This window comes from Nerophis lumbriciformis, linkage group LG14 (genome assembly GCF_033978685.3).
Source record: "Nerophis lumbriciformis linkage group LG14, RoL_Nlum_v2.1, whole genome shotgun sequence".
In the NCBI taxonomy this organism is placed as follows: domain Eukaryota; kingdom Metazoa; phylum Chordata; class Actinopteri; order Syngnathiformes; family Syngnathidae; genus Nerophis; species Nerophis lumbriciformis.
In genome coordinates this window covers 26,546,027-26,566,373 of record NC_084561.2, presented here as the reverse complement: position 1 = coordinate 26,566,373, position 20,347 = coordinate 26,546,027, and the positions used below count along the sequence as shown (strand labels likewise).

Below are 20,347 nucleotides of genomic sequence, written 5' to 3'. Positions count from 1 at the left end.
ATATATTGTGTATATTACATAAAAATATAATATAATATATCAGCATATATTATATACTGTATATATAATACGTATATGTTACATTTTATATTGCTACTATGGTAAATTTTTAGTCTACTTAATACCTGCATTATTATTTCCATCCTTACCCTTTCCATCATTTGTAACTGAGCTACTTTGTGGAACAATTTCCTTTGTGGATCAATAAAGTTTGTCTAAGTCTAAGTCTAAACCTTGGGCTTAGGTCAGACTGATGATAAAAATAAGTACTAGCCAAATATACTGCATAAGAAGGCACTCATAAATAACTGACTAAAAATACATTTACATACAAACATGTTGTGCTAAAGTAGATACACTAAAGTAATAATTAATATGTTTCTCAACTTAACTGTCAATAAAATTAAATGCAAATATCGCGATATTTTAAGGCCATATCGCACAATATATATTTCGATATTTTGCCTTAGCCTTGAATGAACACTTGATGCATATAATCACAGCAGTATGATGATTCTATGTGTCTACATTAAAACATTCTTCTTCATACTGCATTAATATATGCTACTTTTAAACTTTCATGCAGAGAAAGAAATCACAACTAAAAAAAATCACTATTTTATTTTCATTCGGTGTTGATATGGAAATGTTTGCCTCGGCATTTTGATGGTGTGGGCGTGTGGCACCGAACGGAGATATTAACATGCGGGGTAAGCACTCGTCATTCTCTAGCAGGTGACTTTTCAAATGATGCTACATATTAGCAGTAATGCTACTTTTTATAGCAACGCTTTTGCACCACACTTGACAAATTACGGTTGTCTGTTCGACATATTCCCACTTGAAGCCAAACCACCGCCAGACGATGGACCCCCTGCTGTTTTTTGGGGGAATTAATTCTTTCTTCATTTGTTACCAGATTCGCACCTTCTCTCTCGTTTTACCACTCGCACGGCTGCGCTAGCATCACAGCTAACGTTACCCATGCTGCTACCTCTCTGCTCCGCGAGGGCGTATACGTATGTGACGTATGACGTGACAGTATGTGACGTATGTAAGAAGGTGCGCTTGTCTGTCTGTGAGAAGGAGACACAGGAAAGAGCGAGGAGAGCCTGTCGTGTAATGTCCGCAGCTAAAAGCAACTGCGTGAGAACATATACTCGAATATCACGATATAGTCATTTTCTATATCGCACAGAGACAAACCCGCGATATATCGAGTATGTCGATTTATCGCCCAGCCCATTCATTATATTCTCTTCACGGCATATAACTTCACAGTGCTGCTCTTTTTGCGTTGGAGCTTTTATCCAATCAGAATTCAGCTAGATTGTTCCCAGCGGTCTATGAAATCTGCTGGAGGCCTTCTGAATCAACATAGCGGCGGTCTGTGCAGTGTAGATAAATGGGGAAGATACAGTTGATAGGCAGTTGCAATCGCCAATCAGATCACCAGTTGTTGACAGTGGGCCTCCCTAGGTTGCCACATGTTGAACCGTTGCACATGACATTAACGCCTCCTCCACCACATCCGAGTTATACCAAAGACTATAAAAATGGGACCCCATTACCTCCCTGCTGGGCACTCAGCCTCAAGAGTTGGAATTGGGGGTTAAATCACCGAAAATTATTCCCGGGCGCGGCCACCGCTGCTGCCCACTGCTCCCCTCATCTCCCAGGGGGTGAACAAGGGGATGGGTCAATTGCAGACGACAAATTTCACCACACCTAGTGTATGTGTGACAATCATTGGTACTTTAACTTAACTGTGATTGGATACTCACTTGTGGCTCACAAGTGAGTATCCAATCCCAAGTTGTGAGTTGCAAGAGCAGCAAGTGCTAGGCTGATCAGCCGAGCCGCACCGCAGCCAAGCTTGGCTAAAATGGACATCTGATATCTACTTGCTTTTTTAACCCATGTAGGCCAAAGAAGAGCACAACTTTATTAGGTGGCAAATATATACTTGCAAAGCCATTTTAAGAAGGACATTTCAGGAGAAGCTAGCTCTCGTAAGACAATTTCAGCCGACCCCCGAGCTAGCTGACCTGTCCCAGTCGGTCAGAGGGTTTGTCCGCCACCTACAATCGAATCAACTAACAGCAATGGCTTCCGGGTTCCGATGGGTTCTGCAAATTGTGAGTTCAAATATTTTTATTTATTTATTTTTTTTACCTTTAATATGTTTTTACAATTATTTTAATTTTGACATTACCACATAGAGAAATGTTTTAATTGCTGATGCAAGTTTATTGATTTTTAAATGCGCCGGAAAGTAGCTGTTTTGTACATTGGTGATTCAATGCGCAGTAGTGCGCAAGTGTGTTTCTGTATAGTATTTCTCCAGCTGTGGTGACATAATTTATGGTATTTTGAGAGGTATTTATTAAAGTCGGACTAAGTAGGACATCACTGAAAGCCTAGATGTGAAATGCACGGCCCGCCACGGCACTTTAGTCATAATTTTTGTGCTTAAGAAACTTCTCTATGACTTTAGCTCCGGACTTCTTGTTTGTTTGATATTGTCATTACTGCCAAGAGTGGTGGAAAAGTGTATTACGGATTACAGCTGAGAAACAGATATTTTTGGCGGCCCCCTATGTTTAAGAAACACTTTCATGGTGTTAAAGTACCAATGATTGTCGCACACACACTAGGTGTGGTGAAAATTATGCTCTGCATTTGACCCATCACCCTTGATCACCCCCTGGGAGGTGAGGGGAGCAGTGAGCAGCACCGGTGGCCGCGCCCGGGAATCCTTTTTGGTGATTTAACCCCCAATTCCAACCCTTGATGCTGAGTGCCAAGCAGGAAGGTAATGGGTCCCATTTATATAGTCTTTGGTATGACTGGTAGAGTTTTTGGTATGACTACATGAGTACGTAATACACGAGCGCAGTGGCACACTATGCTATGCTCAGTCATTCAGTCCGTCATTTGTTTATTTAAGAAAATAACTGACAGTTAAAATGATTCACTCAGTACTATAAAACAGCAAGTGTACGTATACTTTAATCGAAGGCTATTTGGGGACACTACTGTACATACAGAGTTGAATATAAATAAGATAACGCAGTGGTTCTCAAACCACCTCAGAAAAAACTTGGCTTTCCAAGTACCACCATAATGACCAACATTAAAATAAAGTAGCGTAGTAGGCTTAAGTATTCATTAAAACAAGGCAGAGGTTTTATTTAACAAGTACCCGGTATATTTGATATTTTTGGCCACTACAACATTACACACAGTTTGAACAGAAAGGCTGTGTTTGAATATAGGAAATTAAAATATTGTACTATAATCAAGTGATTGTTTGGCGTACCACTAGATGAAGCCCGCGTACCACTAGTTGTACACGTACCACAGTTTGAGATTCACTGAGATAACGCATTCAGTGCAGAATTAACGGCATCATTTGTTTGCCCGGTGATTTTATATGGGTTGAACATGGTTCCCTAAGAGCAGCAACACTCGAAATACACTCCCTTTAAAATTTTACCAGACACATTAGGTGTATTTGCACAAAGTATTGGTATTGGAGATACAAACCCGAATTTTACTCGGTATTGGGTCGGAAAGAGAATCAGTGTGATGAGGTTTCAGAAGTCGAGTATAGACAAGAAAATGTAAAATGTTTTAGTTAAGTTAAATACACTTAGGTAGGAAACACAGAAAAAACAGTGTTAACCTTCACACTGTCAAGGCCAATGTTAGGCTACAATCAAACTAATCAAAATTGTGCATTTTTATGCTTTTTAAAAATGTTTAATACTACTTTTGTATTCGGCAGCTGAATGGCATAGTGATAGGCACATCTACTTCACAGTCAGGACATCTGTAGCTCTGTTTGCACCGGACATTAAAGATTTCTTGGTAACTAGTTCAAGGTATGCCCTGCCTTTATCCCAAAGTAGACTATGATAGACTCCAGCTCTCCTGTGCCCCTGAGCAGGATAAAGGGTATACAAAACGGATAGACTCCTCTGACCCCTGTTATACCTAACGAAGTGGGTGATGTCAGCAATGTCGTCATGTTTTTTCTTTGAGAACGTGTGACAGGTTTTTGGCTAGTTGACTTGAGCTCTTGTTACTCCAATCTGCGGATTCTGGTTCGATCCCTGGGCAGTGTGATGGGGGCGGATCCAGTTGCGTTACATTGGCATCTTGACCGGGATTAAGAGTGAGGTTTAGTTAATGTGGTTTTGCGGTGGCAAACCTTATTCACTCACTGACGCCTGGACAACCAGCTCAGAGTTCTGGCTAACTTTTCCCAAGCACTCCTGTATCAATCTGCAAACGCAGGTTCGCTCCACGGGAAGTGTGAATAAGTATTAATTTTGTTGGCTAATAATATTCGTCTTAGTTATCGCCAACAAACTATTTTCCCTTGACTAAATTAAAACGATAAGTAATCAAAACAAATGCGCATTGACTAAAAGGATGACCAAACACCTGACAGTTGAGTCAATTAACAAAAATGAGGCGCAAATGTTGACGGAAATTATATTGTCTTGTAGATGGTGGGACTACTTCAGAATTAGTGATGTAACGATAAACTATATTAATGATAACTACAGTAAAACTCACAACAGTTGGTATTATCGTCTGATTGATTGATAACTCCATACTGTAGATTTTATGCCTACATCAAAGGGCCACTTATGTCTATCAAGCTCCATGTTCTGATGTTTAAATGTTAGTTGTCTGGTTGTGGTTGTGTCTGTGCTTGTGTTTTTGTTCTGTTGTTTTTGTGTATGTTAAGAAAGCAATGATGCACTGTGCCCAAGACAAATTTCCCCGCGGGGACAATAAAGTTGAACCTTGAACCTTGAACCTTGAACTGCACTTTGATCAATTCACCGCACCAGCTCCCTAGCTTAAATGCTAACGTGAAAACAAGCTACATTGACGTCTTTCCTCATTAAAACATGACTAACAGCATTATTCCTAACTATAAGCTCATGCTCCTTGTTTTCAAGCTTTCAAGCTTTCATATTTTATACTTGTATTTTAGTCAACTAAAGGAGAAATATAATCTTCGAGAAAAATATAATTTAAAACATTTGTATGCACGTACAACACTTAAGACCTTCAGTATATCAGTATGTGGAATTCAATTATGGAATGGATTAAGCAAAGAAATCAAACAATGTACTAATATGATCCACTTCAAGAAACTCTTCCAACTTAAAGTGTTCACAAAGTACAAAGAAGAAGAACCATGATTAACATTCTGAATTTATCTCATCCATCCATTCATTTTCAAGATAATCTTACTTATCTCACCATATGAAATATAACTTACTTCACTAATTATTTATTTGTATTGTTATACTTGTGGAGTATATTGTGAATAAATTGAGAACAGGAAGTGAACAAATGTTTTAGCAACTGCTATGTAAAGGAAAAGGCGGTAGGATTAAATAAGATCTGCTTCTTCCAACTCCTTTTCGAACATGTTGTGTTGTGATACATCACAATTTCACTGGAAATTGTGATGTATCATGTTGTATGCTTGCATGTTTTAAGTAAACTCAAACTTCTCTCAACTCAACTCAAATTTGATGTCATTTTAGCTGACTATTGTGAAATGTAGTCGACTAAAACAAGACTACACCTAAATCAATGTAGATGACTAAAGCTGAACTAAAAATAAAATACATTCTTATCAGAATGTATTTTATGACTAAAACTAAATTAGAAACTGCTGTCAAAATCAACACTGGGGTTAAGGGGGAGAATCCAGGTGGGTTGCAAAAACAGCAACAAGCTATGGTAATGAAATCTAGTAAGGACATTATAAAAAGATGAAACTGCCATGACTCCATTTAAAATCGCTAATGCTTATCAGTAGCATGTATATGGCAAAGCCAATATAAATTAGCATCAAGCTAGTGCATTTTGGACAAGTGGAGCCTTACTTTATGTTCCAGTGTTTTCTATTAGGCATACTTGCCTTGTTTGCATTGTAAATTACAACCTTACCGAGAGGTAGTTTGGCTGAGTCTGCTCTGAGTGCTGCTTGAGTGATTGTTTCCTTGCCAAGTGTTTGCGCCGGTGTTTAGTCTGCCACCGGACGTGATGTCACACGCAACAAAGACATTGAAATATGGCACCGTCTGGTGTGACGTGAATTTGTGATGGAATTCGGTTGGACAAAAGTACCAAGGTTAGTAGACAACATCAGGTATATGTTTCCTGCTGGTGAGCTAAGCCATCACATTGATTGCCAATCTAGTTGTCTATTCTAAAAAGAAAAGAAAAAGGTCAACCTTTATTTCTATAAGTGCAACTTTGAGATTTTTCAAAACAGAATAGAGGATATGGGTTTCACTTTTTGAAGTCAGATTTAGTTGACCACCTTTGAGCAAGTATGTGCAAAAGCTTACTGGCTCCATTTAAACACATACCAAGAAAGCCAAATGTTATTTCAGTACAGAACAAGACAGGATTCTACCACACACACATCCGCAACAACTCAATACATTTGTGACATGCAGCAGGGAGCGGCCACTTCCATCCACACTCAACCAGGACGTCCCTCCCTGCTCACGCCAGCCAATAAGACGGCAGCATTTAAAGGCAAATTTACCATTAAGGAAGTCCCATGTTCCCTTCTGCTCTCTCTTCGCTCCTCTCCAAACAGTGTTTTTTCCTGCCTGTCAATGTCAGGAACCCATTAAGAAGTGTGCAGGGAGACAATATGAGGATGGACCAAGCTATTGTTCCTCCCTGTTGCTTCTTGGGAAATGTCCGGTTGTGTAACTTTTTTCAAGCGGGTCTGCAGTGCTCTGTATTATTTAACCTGCCAACATGTGAGAGCTGCTTAGACCTAAGGAGAGGTGATTCTTGATCTTTTTAAACTACGCTTGTGTGTTCAGAATGTTTCCATTATAGTTAATCGTCAACAAGTGTTTCCAAAGTTTGAACTGAACTTCACCTTATATTCCAACGAGAGATGTCCGATAATGGCTTTTTTGCCGATATCCAATATTCCGATATTGTCCAACTCTTAATTACCGATTCCGATATCAACCGATACCGATATATACAGTCGTGGAATTAACACATTATTATGTCTAATTTTGTTGTGATGCCCCGCTGGATGCATTAAACAATGTAACAAGGTTTTCCAAAATAAATCAACTCAAGTTATGGAAAAAAATGCCAACATGGCACTGCAATATTCATTATTGAAGTCACAAAGTGCATTATTTTTTTTAACATGCCTCAAAACAGCAGCTTGGAATTTGGGACATGCGAGACATGAGAGACTATGAGGAGGTTGAGGTGGGCGGGGTTGAAGTGGGGGGGGGGGGGGGGGGGTTAGGGGTTAGCGGGGTGTATATTGTAGCGTCCCGGAAGAATTAGTGCTGCGAGGGATTCTGGGTATTTGTTCTGTTGTGTTACGGTGCGGATGTTCTCCCGAAATGTGTTTGTCATTCTTGTTTGGTGTGGGTTCACAGTGTGGCGCATATTTGTAACAGTGTTAAAGTTGTTTATACGGCCACCCTCAGTGTGACCTGTATAACAATGCTGTTGAACGAGTATGCCTTGCATTAACTTGTGACTGTGAAAAGCTGTAGATATTATGTGACTGGGCCGGCACGCAAAGGAAGTGCCTTTAAGGATTATTGGCGCTCTGCATCTCTCCCTACGTCCGTGTACACAGCGGCGTTTTAAAAAGTCATACATTTTACTTAATGAAACCGATACCGATAATTATGAAACCGATACCGATAATTTCCGATATTACATTTTAAAGCATTTATCGGCCGATAATATCGGCAGCCCGATATTATCGGATAGCCCTACTGTAAAGTGTTTCCAAAGTGTGAACTGAACTTCACCTTATATTCCAACTGCACTATTTTACACATACCGCTATTTCCTATAACAAGCGACTTTTTTCCAACGCTTTGACCCTGCGGCTTATGAAACGGTGCGGTTGATTTATGGATTTTTTTCCGCAAACGGGCCATATTGTTTTGTATTCACCTTTTTTCTACCCCAAGATGGCGCCCCTCTAGTGCCTGCTGGTTGCAGGAGCTCTGCACTATTGTGCATCTTCCTTTTACCTTCTTGAAGTTTCAATCCTGTTTTTCTGTGTTTTTTGCCTTTTGGTTCAGGCCCTTTTGGTACTGTGCAACAAGAGGTGGCACTTTAGTGACTTCTGCAGTGCTTTTTTGTGAACTTTTGGATCTGCCTGGGGAAGCCTTTTAGCCATGCCCTTGTTTGCACCGGAGACCAACTGCTGGCTCTGTGTGGAGAGACCAGAGGAGATGCGGACGAAGAGACGAGGCTGTGGAGCTAGCGTTAAGCGTCAAGATAGACGATCTTCACGTGGCTGAATGAGCATGAGACACATCGGGCTCCCTAGACATATTTTCGCTCAGCCGCGCGGACCAGATTTTGACCGAGAGCTAGTGGGCAGCCTAGGATGGAGTTGGCTCTCTTGTTTGCTTTGTTGGGTCTGTTCCTGTCTCTGGCCGTGTGGCCCACCACCCCAGCAGACGATAGCGTGGACACACTGTATGTGGGTCTTGAAATGGTGTTTTTGTTTCGTTGTGTTGTTTGTCCATGCATGGTGGAATTGTATGTGCGAGCTGTGTATCATTTATTGCTCATTTTTGTTTGTTTTGTTGTGTTTTACCTCGAGCTGTATGTAGAAATGGCGCCGCTGAAGTGGGAGCTGGTTGCATCAGCTGGTTGCATCAGATCTGTGCTCTTTTAATGTATTTCATGTCCTTTGATGTTTCCCTCTTTTTTTCATGTGTTTTATCTTGTTTTTGTGAACTTGTTGTATCTGCATTACAACCACATAATTTCCCCATTGTGGCATGATCAAAGTCTATCCTCTTATCCTTCTAAATAGCTTTTATATTATGCCAACCGGGACATTGAAAAAGTGAGTTATTGTTTGTGCTATGGTACCATCTTTTAGACGAGTTCGCTCATTGCAGGTGCTGCGGGTTGACAATCTACTCTCTGTTTTGTGCCGGAATTATATTCGTCCATAGCGTTTCTGCCCAAATGGATTCTTCATTCATCACTCAAAGCAACATTTGTAAGTTTTACATAATAACTAAAACTACTCATACTTACTAAACTGTTCCATGTGTAATGTCAGTAGGAGTGTTTTAATGCATATTTGTGTGTGTTATCTTAATGTAATCAAGCTAGCGTCGTTAGGATTAGCAAAGTTGGAAACTATGCTAACATGTTTACAAATGTCTGTGTTAGTATTATTAACTTATAATGGCATTCTTTTTTAATTGTTTCAGTTTTGTAATCTCACCAAATCGTCTCCGTGGAGTTATTGCGTCTGTTTAGCTGATTGGAGAGCTAGCTTCCGCAGCTAGTGGGTCCATGACGATGACTTTTGTTTTGTTTGATCAACCGTTTTACTGCCGCATTACAGGCACTGTTTGGAAACACGGTATGTAAATAAATATTTATAAAATCTTTGGTACCGGTTTATATCTGCGCCTTATGGTCCGGTGGAGCTATCCATTCATCCATTTTCTACCACTTGTTCCTTTTGGGGTGGCTGGAGCCTATCCAAGCTGCATTCAGGCGAAAGGCGGGGTACACCCTGGATGTAAAATATTTTTTTCTTCTAAAATTTGGTGGGTGTAGTTTAAATACGGGTGGGCTCTAAAGCCTGGAAAGTACGGTACTAGTTTACTCAGACATTTCTTATTTATTACATTCCTTTCTAAATTCTGAATAATGTGGAGCCAACAACCAAAGAAAGAAGTCTAATGCACTGTTATAGCTTCATGATGATTCATTGAAATCACATTGATTTAATACTAATATCATTGTTGCACACAACAATGCAGAGCCAAAAGCCCATTTGTGCTTGATCAGTTGAGCGTGGATATTGTACCAGGACTCATGGGGTCAGTGTTAGCCTGCGCTTTAATCGCCTCAAATTAATTTACCCACAGAACAGAACTGATAGTTCAATGCACTTTGCTGTAGCTGGACCATCCTGCGAATAGCCCTTGGCGTGCTTACAGAGCTTTCATCACAAATGTGCTTTCAAAGCAAGGATGAAAATCTGCCTACTTTGGCAGCAGCATCAGCAGAGGCTGGCGACTATCCCAAAAATGGGCGGGATCAACCACCACAATAAACCTGTGAGTTGTTGAGGGTGAGCAGAGCGGCTCTCAGCATTTAGTCAATAGTAAACAGACATTACCGTGGCTCGACAAACGTTGATTTTGCCATGTTGATGTGTAGGGGAAAAAAACTAAAAAAAATTTAGGGAAAGTAACAAAAAATATTCAAAACATTAACTGCCAAGGAACAATGGGTGACTTTTTTGTCTTTTCAGCAAACTCTATTTAAGCCATAATCAAACATGACATTTCCTAAAAGTGTTTTCGTGTTAAATTCTACAATGTCAATGTGTTATTCTTTCACTGACATTTGACAATATCCCAAAGCCAAACAGGACATATTCTATAAGTCTTTCATTTTTCAACAGGATAAAAAAAATGGTGATTATGTGCCCTTGAAGCACACAATAGGCTCTTTTCCACCAAATAAAGTTCCCCTGTGTGTTTCCACCAAAGAGTACCCGGGTAGATTTAGTTCTTTAGGTACGTTTCGGGGTTCCTCCGAGTTAAGTGGGACTTTTCCAAGCGGCCAGGAAACCTTTCGGGGGCCGGCTGTGCTGTCGAACGCTGATTGGGTGAACACAGTTGGGGGCGTTCCTTAAACTTCTCTTTCAAACACACGACCGCCATTGGAATATAAGCGACGACTTGTTTATTTCTTATTTTTTGTGTATTTGTGTGCAATTGTGGGGCATCTTTGTGCTGAAGAACGCTGATCAGTGGAACTATCTTGCAGTATTTTTACTAAACCATAGTCTTAGACTTAGACAAACTTTAATGATCCACAAGGGAAATTGTTCAACACAGTAGCTCAGTTACAATGATGGAAAGTGTAAGGATGGAAAGGACACTGCAGGTATAAATAGACTAAATATAGCGATATAAAATATAACATATATACGTAATATATACATAATATATGTATGTATATGTATATTATATATACAGATATATTATGTCTATAATATATATATATATATATATATATATATATATATATATATATATATATATATATATATATTAAATCTTTAAACTGTATCTATGCAGTTTAATGTTTATTATTTTTTACAAACTTAATTTCAATACTGAAGCTACGGGAAGTGAACAGACTCTTTTAAACCTATTTAAGGAGAAGTGTGAAGCCGGACAGACTCAGCTGCTTACTATGCTGACTTTGTTGGATAAATGTGATAAAAAGGAGGCAGTACACAAGTGGAACGAAGGTAAATGACATCAAATATAAACTATTTATTATATGTTGTAAAAGTAATCAGTGACACTCCATTTGTGTAGTTTTTAGCCTCAACCCGAGTGAACAGAATGCTAATGCTAACAAACTAACGCAAAAGCCAATGTGTTCGGTTTGTCTGCGTGAGATAAACACTGACATTTATTATTTATATATTATTAATTACAGCTGAAATGGACCAAAAGGAATTGCCTGACCCTCATGAATTCATAATTTACTGAGAGGACGGCTTTCTGACGGTTGGACATTGCAGACAAAAGCCTGACGTCTTATAAACAATTTGGTACACTTTATTTTATATAGTAAACAGACATTACCGTGGCTCGACAAACGTTAATTTTGCCATGTTGATGTGTAGGGGAAAAAAACTAAAAAAAATTTAGGGAAAGTAACAAAAAATATTCAAAACATTAACTGCCAAGGAACAATGGGTGACTTTTTTGTCTTTTCAGCAAACTCTATTTAAGCCATAATCAAACATGACATTTCCTAAAAGTGTTTTCGTGTTAAATTCTACAATGTCAATGTGTTATTCTTTCACTGACATTTGACAATATCCCAAAGCCAAACAGGACATATTCTATAAGTCTTTCATTTTTCAACAGGATAAAAAAAATGGTGATTATGTGCCCTTGAAGCACACAATAGGCTCTTTTCCACCAAATAAAGTTCCCCTGTGTGTTTCCACCAAAGAAACACACAAATCTATCGTTTCGTATTTTATTGCTTTGTATTTCAATTGCTTACTTTTTAGTAAAATAACTCTGACCTGATATTGTCTGTTTATTTACATGATACCAGTGTAGAAATATACTAAACCATTCCTCCATACGCCATCAGCCTGATTTGTATAAACTACCCTAAACTGTGAAATGCGATGGAAACACAAACCACACATTTCTACAGGAACCTATAGATCCAGGAACCAGAGGTTCCTGAACTTTTGGTGGAAAAGGGCCTAGTTTTAGTCCTGCAGTATAGTCAATCACCCTTGCTATTGAACTCAATGCAACATCACACCTCATGAGCTGGAGATGATTCTGTAAAAAGTGAGGGATCAGCCAGGTATTACAAGCTGGTTAATAATCGGCAAGAAATACACAGGCTACACACTCAGATCTCAGTCAGTAGTGGATTGCAGTCCCCACAAGGTACCCTCTGATTTTGACAAGGCTTAGAAAAATGTGATCTGGTCAGATAAGGCATTACTTGTGGGAGTGCATCGATTCGTCGACGTTGTCAAAAAGATTCAAGAGTAAAATTTGTTGTCAACAAATTAATTTTGTCGATAATAGCCGCATGTTTTTTCAGATGGAAAAAGACATGCGCAAATCATTGCAACCGGTGAACGCCGAGTGAACTTACATACTTCAGCAGACAAGACAAGCTTTTGTAACTTGTCAACTGGTTTAAAAAGGTTTTATGATAATATATTTGCCAAATAATATATTGCGGGAATTGGTTTGAATCGATATATTTGTGTTGAATCCAGAATCGATTCTGAATTGAATCATCACCCTAAGATTCAGAATCAGAAGTTGTTGGAAGATTCAAATCCCTACTACATGGCATATGTATGTACCGTATTTTCTGGATCATAAGGCGCACTGCCGATGAGCGGGTCTATTCAGGTCTTTTTTCATACAAAAGGCGCATTAAAGGGGTCATATTATGATTTTTTTCGAAATGGAAAACACTTCCTTGTGGTCTACATAACATGTAATGGTGGTTCTTTGGTCAAAATGTTGCATAGATTATGTTTTACAGACCATTTTCAAGTCGCTTTCTGACAGTCGCTTCAGGATGCACCTTTTCGTGGACGGTCTTATTTACGTGGCTCACCTTCGACAGCGTATTCTCCCCGTCATCTTTGTTGTAGCGGTGTAGCGTGCAAGGATGGGCGTGAAAGAAGAAGTGTCAAAAGATGGAGCTAACTGTTTTAATGACATTCAGACTTTACATAAATCAATAACGGAGCAGCATCTTCTCATCCGTGGCTCACTAGTGCAACAACGCCGGAAATGTGTCCCGGGAAAAACCGTCTGACCGTAACTCTCTGATAACTAAAGTTCCGTGGGTGAATTATGTAAACCCACTACACTGGTAGTTTTTAGCGCTTCCATAGCGGGATATAAGTTAGAGCTTTACGCTACTTTATATTACAAATGGCAACAGCAGAAGGTGAATGCCCCATAAGAACAAGATAGTGAAAAAGAAGAAGCTTATCGACTATGGTATCGGCACGGACTACAGTGGCGGATGTGCGCACATTTTAAGGACTTATGCAGATCTCAAATACACATCAGCAGGTACCAGAAGGTAAGAAAATTGGTTTTGCATAATATTGTGGAACAAAACGCCAGGTAATATGTCTGCTAATGGGTGCCATTTTACACACACCATAGTAATACTTGTATCTCTGACTACGGTAGCCGCAATGGGCCGACAATCCCATCAAGCGGCAGCTTCAAAGTCATACTAAAACATTTTGACAGATTTTTGAGTGCCGTGTGTAATGTTCTTTATTTTCAATGGAACATTTAAAGTTTTGGTGTTGTTTACTGGCGTCATATTGCAGTCTACACATATCTCTACTGGTCACTCTTGTCATTACACCATGTACCAAATGAAATTGCTTTGAGGTCGGTAAGCACAACAAGAATTATTCCGTACATTAGGCGCGTTGGCGATTTTTGAGGAAATGTACGGTTCGTTTGTATCCTCACTTGTTAGCAGCATGACTTAAAAGCTCTCAAATAAAATACATTTGAGTTTTTCCAAGACACTTCATATGAGTGGATCCACCTCACTTAGTATGGGCAGAAAGGGTTGAAAGCACAGTTGAGAAATGGTGTTTAGATTTGATACAATGTAATTATAAGTCCTATAACCAGGCTTTCACTTAGCTGACGTGTGTGTACTGTGTGTGTTAGCCCTGACTCCCAGCTCTCATCTGGGTGTTCTTAGCTACAGTATGTGATTTTTTTGAGCCTCTCTGAGTGACAGAAAGAGATTTTAGGGAGTCCCTCTTCCTCCCACAGCGGCACTAAGAAGCCCTAAAGCTCCTTAAAACCGGCCTCTGCCACGTGTTTGATGAAAGAACATCACTTTTAATAACTCCAAATACTCTAGTGATGATAACCACCCGAAAGAAATCCAAACTTGTGTCGGTCTGTAGGGATCTTAGTCAGGCACAATAGAGATGAACACCACCAGCTACTACCACCACTGGCGGCTTAGCGGCAGAACATTCTGCCTCCCCTTTTTGTCTCTTTGCATTACCAGGGAGGCGTAATAATGGAACAATAATTCTCACTTCTTTAGCCCTCAAGCGATCATCCTAACTTAACACACACGTTTACATATTGTGTGGGCCAACAAAGGTACTGTGGTTCTTAGAGTCCCTCAGAGGTGTCTTTGACTGAACCACATGAAGCATCTGTCTCACATCCTAAAACAATAATGTTTAATCTATAATCCACATAAACACAAATCTGGTTGTTTAAGGCCACAACCACTTAGACGCACATTGTTTATATTCTCCATAACTACTGACATTTGGAGTTTTTCAGGGGTTCCATTTAGGGATGTCCGATAATGGCTTTTTGCCGATATCCGATATTCCGATATTGTCCAACTCTTTAATTACCGAAACCAACCAATATATACAGTCGTGGAATTAACACATTATTATGCCTAATTTGGACAACCAGGTATGGTGAAGATAAGGTACTTTTTTTAAAAATTAATAAAATGAAATAAGATAAATAAATTAAAAACATTTTCTTGAATAAAAAAGAAAGTAAAACAATATAAAAACAGTTACATATAAACTAGTAATTAATGAAAATGAGTAAAATTAACTGTTAAAGGTTAGTACTATTAGTGGACCAGCAGCACGCACAATCATGTGTGCTTACGGACTGTATCCCTTGCAGACTGTATTGATATATATTGATATATAATGTAGGAACCAGAATATTAATAACAGAAAGAAACAACCCTTTTGTGTGAATGAGTGTAAATGGGGGAGGGAGGTTTTTTGGGTTGGTGCACTAATTGTAAGTGTATCTTGTGTTTTTTATGTCGATTTAATAAAAAATAAAAAAATAAAATAAATAAAATAAAAAGGATACCGATAATAGAAAAACCGATACCGATAATTTCCGATATTACATTTTAACGCATTTATCGGCCGATAATGCCGATATTATCGGACATCTCTAGTTCCATTTGATTAGCAGCTTAAAAAAAATCAAAGGGTGTGCGTTATAGACAATGTACAATATCAAATATATATTAATTTGGCCGACCATAGAGTTTTTAATACTATTGAGTTATCGTGATAATTAGAGATGTCCGATAATATTATCGGCCGATAAATGCTTTACAATGTAATATCGGAAATGATCTGTATCGGGTTTTTTTATTATCGGTATCAGTTGTTGGTTTTTTTTTTAATTAACATAAAAAACACGAAATACACTTACAATTAGTGCACCAACCCAAAAAACCTCCCTCCCCCATTCACACTCATTCGCACAAAAGGGTTGTTTCTTTCTCTAATAATATTCTGGTTCCTACAATATATATCAATACAGTCTGCAAGGGATACAGTCCGTAAGCACACATGATTGTGCGTGCTGCTGGTCCACTAATGGTACTAACCTTTAACAGTTAATTTTACTCATTTTCATTAATTACTAGTTTCTATGTAACTGTTTTTATATTGTTTTACTTTCTTTTTTATTGAAGAAAATGTTTTTAATGTATTTATCTTATATAATTTTATTAATTTTAAAAAAAAGGACCTTATCTTCACCATACCTGGTTGTCCAAATTAGGCATAATAATGTGTTAATTCCACGACTGTATATATCGGTATCGGTTGATATCGGTATCGGTAATTAAGAGTTGGACAATATCGGAATATCGGATATCGGCAAAAAAGCCATTTATCGGACATCCCTAGTGATAATGCATGTTGATGGCACATTTTACTTGTGACTCACACAAGCAAACAACCACAATGTAAAGTCTTCACAAGCGAGCTACCGACTGACGTCCCTCCACACTGTGAGCCACTATTCCTCGCCCCTATGGCGGCAAATACACTTTCTTACAAATATCAATATCACTGGACGACAGGGATAGCAAAACATGCTATACTAGACACAATAGAAGAATACAAGAAGCCATGCTAACCGTTAAGCTAGAGTGCTCCAATGTACTGTAGATGGGCGGAGCGATATAAATATCGACAGTAACGATACGAAGTATAGTATCAGCATATGGTCAATATTACAGGGATTAGGTCGATATTTTTTTAATGTCACAAATTTATTTATTTTTTTGTAATTTTTTTTATTGTTTACAAACTCAGGAAACAAGTCTCTGGACACATAAGGACTTTAAGTACAAAGACTAAAGGATTTAACTCAGAGCACTCTGACTCTTGACTTGATATTGCTCAAAATATTGTACGTGATCAAAATTAATTGGGAAATACATTAAATATTTATTGATATTGGACCCCACTATCCTTTTTTGTTGGAATATAATTGTGATCAAAAATGTTATCATTTAATGAACTTGAAAATTTTAATTAAAGTATCATCATTGGCATTGCTACCGGTACTTGATATTCAATCAATCAATCAAAGTTTATTTATATAGCCCTTAGTCACAGGTGCCCCAAAGGGCTACACAAACCACAATGACATCACATATCTGAACCCACATCCAGGTAAGGAAAAACTCAAAACCCAAAATGGGAAAACACAGAAACCTTGGGATGCTTGGGAAGGGGTTACAGATGTGGTAAAACCCCTCCTGGGTGACCGGCTGCAATGGATGCCAAGTGGGTACAGTTATTGCACATTTTTCATGATAATGTGTATTAGATTGATACCCAACTGTGTCGTGTCACCCGGAATGAATGTTAAGTAGCCAAAACAATAGAAGAATAAGTGCTTAGTAGATTTTAACAGACGTGTAGATAGAACCATGTTACAACAGAGAGGAACCAGCTACCAACTGGTAATTATATTAACAATAGTTTTGGGAAAATAATACAAGCTGAAATAGCGCAATATGTTACCGCAGACATCAGCAGCCAAATAAGGAACATGTGTTAACAGTTATGAAACTGTTCTATTGTCATTTATATGAATGTGAGTGTGAATGATTGTCTATTTGTGTTGGCCCTGCAATGAGGTGGCCACTTGTCCAGGGTGTACACTGCCTTCCACCCGAATGCAGCTGGGATAGTCACTCCCACGAGACCCCGAGAGAGATAAGCGGTAGAAAATGGATGGATGGATTACAAATAATATATTTTGTTATCGCAGGAGGCTGCAATATATAGATTTTAGGTTACATCGTCCATCCCTGCTGGTAACTGGAATAGGGCCACAAACAAGGTTTTTCTTAAGCCACAGACAGCTGAGGGAGTACAAGATGTGTATGTTTGAGTGTACATAGACCAGACTTTCACTCTCAACAATTCACTAGTTATGACACTTCGTTTAACCCCAACAAAAGCCCAAATTTTCCCTGTTGCTCGGTTAGAGTGAAATGATTACCGTATTTTCCGGACTATAAGGCGCACTTAAAATCAGTTTTGTTCTCCTCAAAACTCGACAGTGCGCCTTATAACCCGGTGTGCCTAATGTACGGAATAATTCTGGTTTTGCTTAACGACCTCATAGCAATTTTATTTGGTACATGATGTAATGATAAGTGTGACCAGTAGATGCAGTCAAACATAAGAGATACATGTAGACTGCAATATGATGGCAATATGACTCAAGTAAACAACACCAACATTTTATATGTTGCATTGAAAATATAGAACATTACACACGGCGCTCAAAAATCTATCAAAATGTTTTAGTACGACTTTTGTAAGCTATGAAGCCGCACCGCTCGATGAATTGTACTGCGCTTCAACATATGAGTATTACTATGGTGTGTGTATAAGGTAAGACATATTATCTGGCGTTTTGTTTCGCAATATTATGCAAAAGCAACTTTTCTTACCTTCTGGTACATGCTAATGTGTATTTGGGATCTGGATAAGTCCTGAAAAATTGTGCGCGTCCGCCTTTGTAGTCCGTGATGACGCCGTAGTCGATAAGCTTCGTCTTTTTCTCTATCTTCTTGTTATGGGACATTCATCCTCCACTGTTGCCATTTCTAATATAAAGTAGTGTAAAGTTCTTACTTATATCTGTCAGTAAACTCGCCATGAAAGCGCTAAAACATACGTAATGAGTTGACATCATTCACCCAAGGAACTTTAGTTATTAAGTTCCGGTCGGACGGTTTTTCACGGGACACATTTCCGGCGTTGTTGTTGCACTAGTGAGCCATGGAAGAAGAGATGCTGCTCCGTTATTGATTTAAGTAAAGTCTGAATGTCATTAAAACAGTTAGCTCCATCTTTTGACACTTCTTTCACCCCCGTCCTTGCACGCTACACCGCTACAACAAAGATGACGGGGAGAAGACGCTGCCGAAGGTGAGCCACGTAAATAAGACCGCCCACAAAACGGTGAATCCTGAAGCGACTGTCAGAAAGCGGCTTGAATATGATCTGTGAAACATAATCTATGCAACATTTTGACCAAATAACCACCATTACATGTTATGTAGACCACAAGGAAATGTTTTCCATTTAGAAAAAAAATTATAATATGTCTCCTTTAATGCGCCTTTTGTATGAAAACATTTTTAAAATACACCATTCATCGGCAGTGCGTCTTATAATCCGGTAAGCCCTATGGTCCGGAATATACGGTAAGCCTTCTGTGCGATATCAATACCAAACTCAAGTATTTAAACTAAGGTATTAACTTGATGATGTTATGATAACTGTGATATTTATTGCACATGATCACGATTATCTGCATGAACAGGTTTTTCAAAAATAAATCTGGCATTCAAAAAAGTGCGGTGACAGAACTTTCACATCAGATCATCATAAAAACAAAACTAATTATTTGTGTGAAAGCAAAACCCTGTTTTGCTGATTATGTTTCCCCGGCACATCTTACAGATAATTCTTCCGTCAGTTTCACTTTGCAACTCACACATTATAGCCTCATTACAGCAAGGCCTCTCAAGCCGCGAGCCTGCAAGATAAAATGAATCACCTCTCAGCACCTCTAAGGACATCATACTGACACACACACGTAGAGTAGCGGATGGGATGAGTCAAACTAGATGCATTTGACAATGGGTACATTATGTGTGTGAATAATAATTAACACATATGGATGGCAGGTTCCTGTAGTTATTGCTTGAATTTACATGACGTCAGGTGCGGCTTATTAAATATGCGTGGTGTCCAGCCAGCGTCTGTTCTCAATGGGTACTGTTGCGTTTTGGACCAGATGTTCCTCCCAGGGAATTTAAGTTGCTGGTCACTCCCAAGTTCTTTTGATGACACATAAGCTGAGTTCTTTGACCACCAGACAGAATGGGTATTTTGTGATTTATTTTCAAAGCTTTGAAAATAAACGTGAGACCAATCCAGTACAGAAGCTTTCACTAGCGCAGCTAAAATGGTCTAATCTAACATACGAAAAAACTTCTCTTCTATAATGTCTCCCTCGCCCCCACCCTCCAGAAGTAATACAAACCTCCATTGTTCTACTCTGAGAAGAGACAGGACAGGATAAGTTAAGAAAAAGGAGTATTTTTTACTCCCTGCATTCCGAGCTCAAGGTTGACACACACAGTACTTGCAGACAACCAAAAGAGAACAACTGGAAGAACACTAGCTGTTTGTAATATGACTATGAAAGTAAAGAAGTAACACACAAATATGGATATATGTAATTATCTGCCTCCGTCAGTACTAAGTGCTATTTCCTCGAAGAAAAATGCCCTATGCTTGCGTTGTTTTCGGCTGTACGAACCGTAGAAATTGCGAAAAGGATAAGCGTTTCTTCAGAGTTCCTTG

At 38.9% G+C, this 20,347-nt stretch overlaps 2 protein-coding genes across 13 annotated transcripts in view; one reads left to right on the top strand and one right to left on the bottom strand.

Annotated features, from left to right (window-relative positions):
* usp1 (ubiquitin specific peptidase 1) overlaps positions 1–20,347 on the top strand; it is a 198,289-nt gene that overhangs the window by 136,996 nt on the left and 40,946 nt on the right. The window contains exon 1 of one of the 10 annotated variants that reach the window (XM_061975719.2): positions 8,886–8,908. The exons of 8 other annotated variants lie outside the window; for them this stretch is intronic. In XM_061975719.2, the coding sequence (XP_061831703.2) occupies position 8,908 (1 nt within the window). In that variant the 5' untranslated portion in view covers positions 8,886–8,907. One more of the 10 variants, XM_061975716.2, reaches the window with a different exon arrangement.
* Positions 1–20,347, bottom strand: part of kank4 (KN motif and ankyrin repeat domains 4) — a 180,399-nt gene that overhangs the window by 142,359 nt on the left and 17,693 nt on the right. The window lies entirely within an intron of this gene.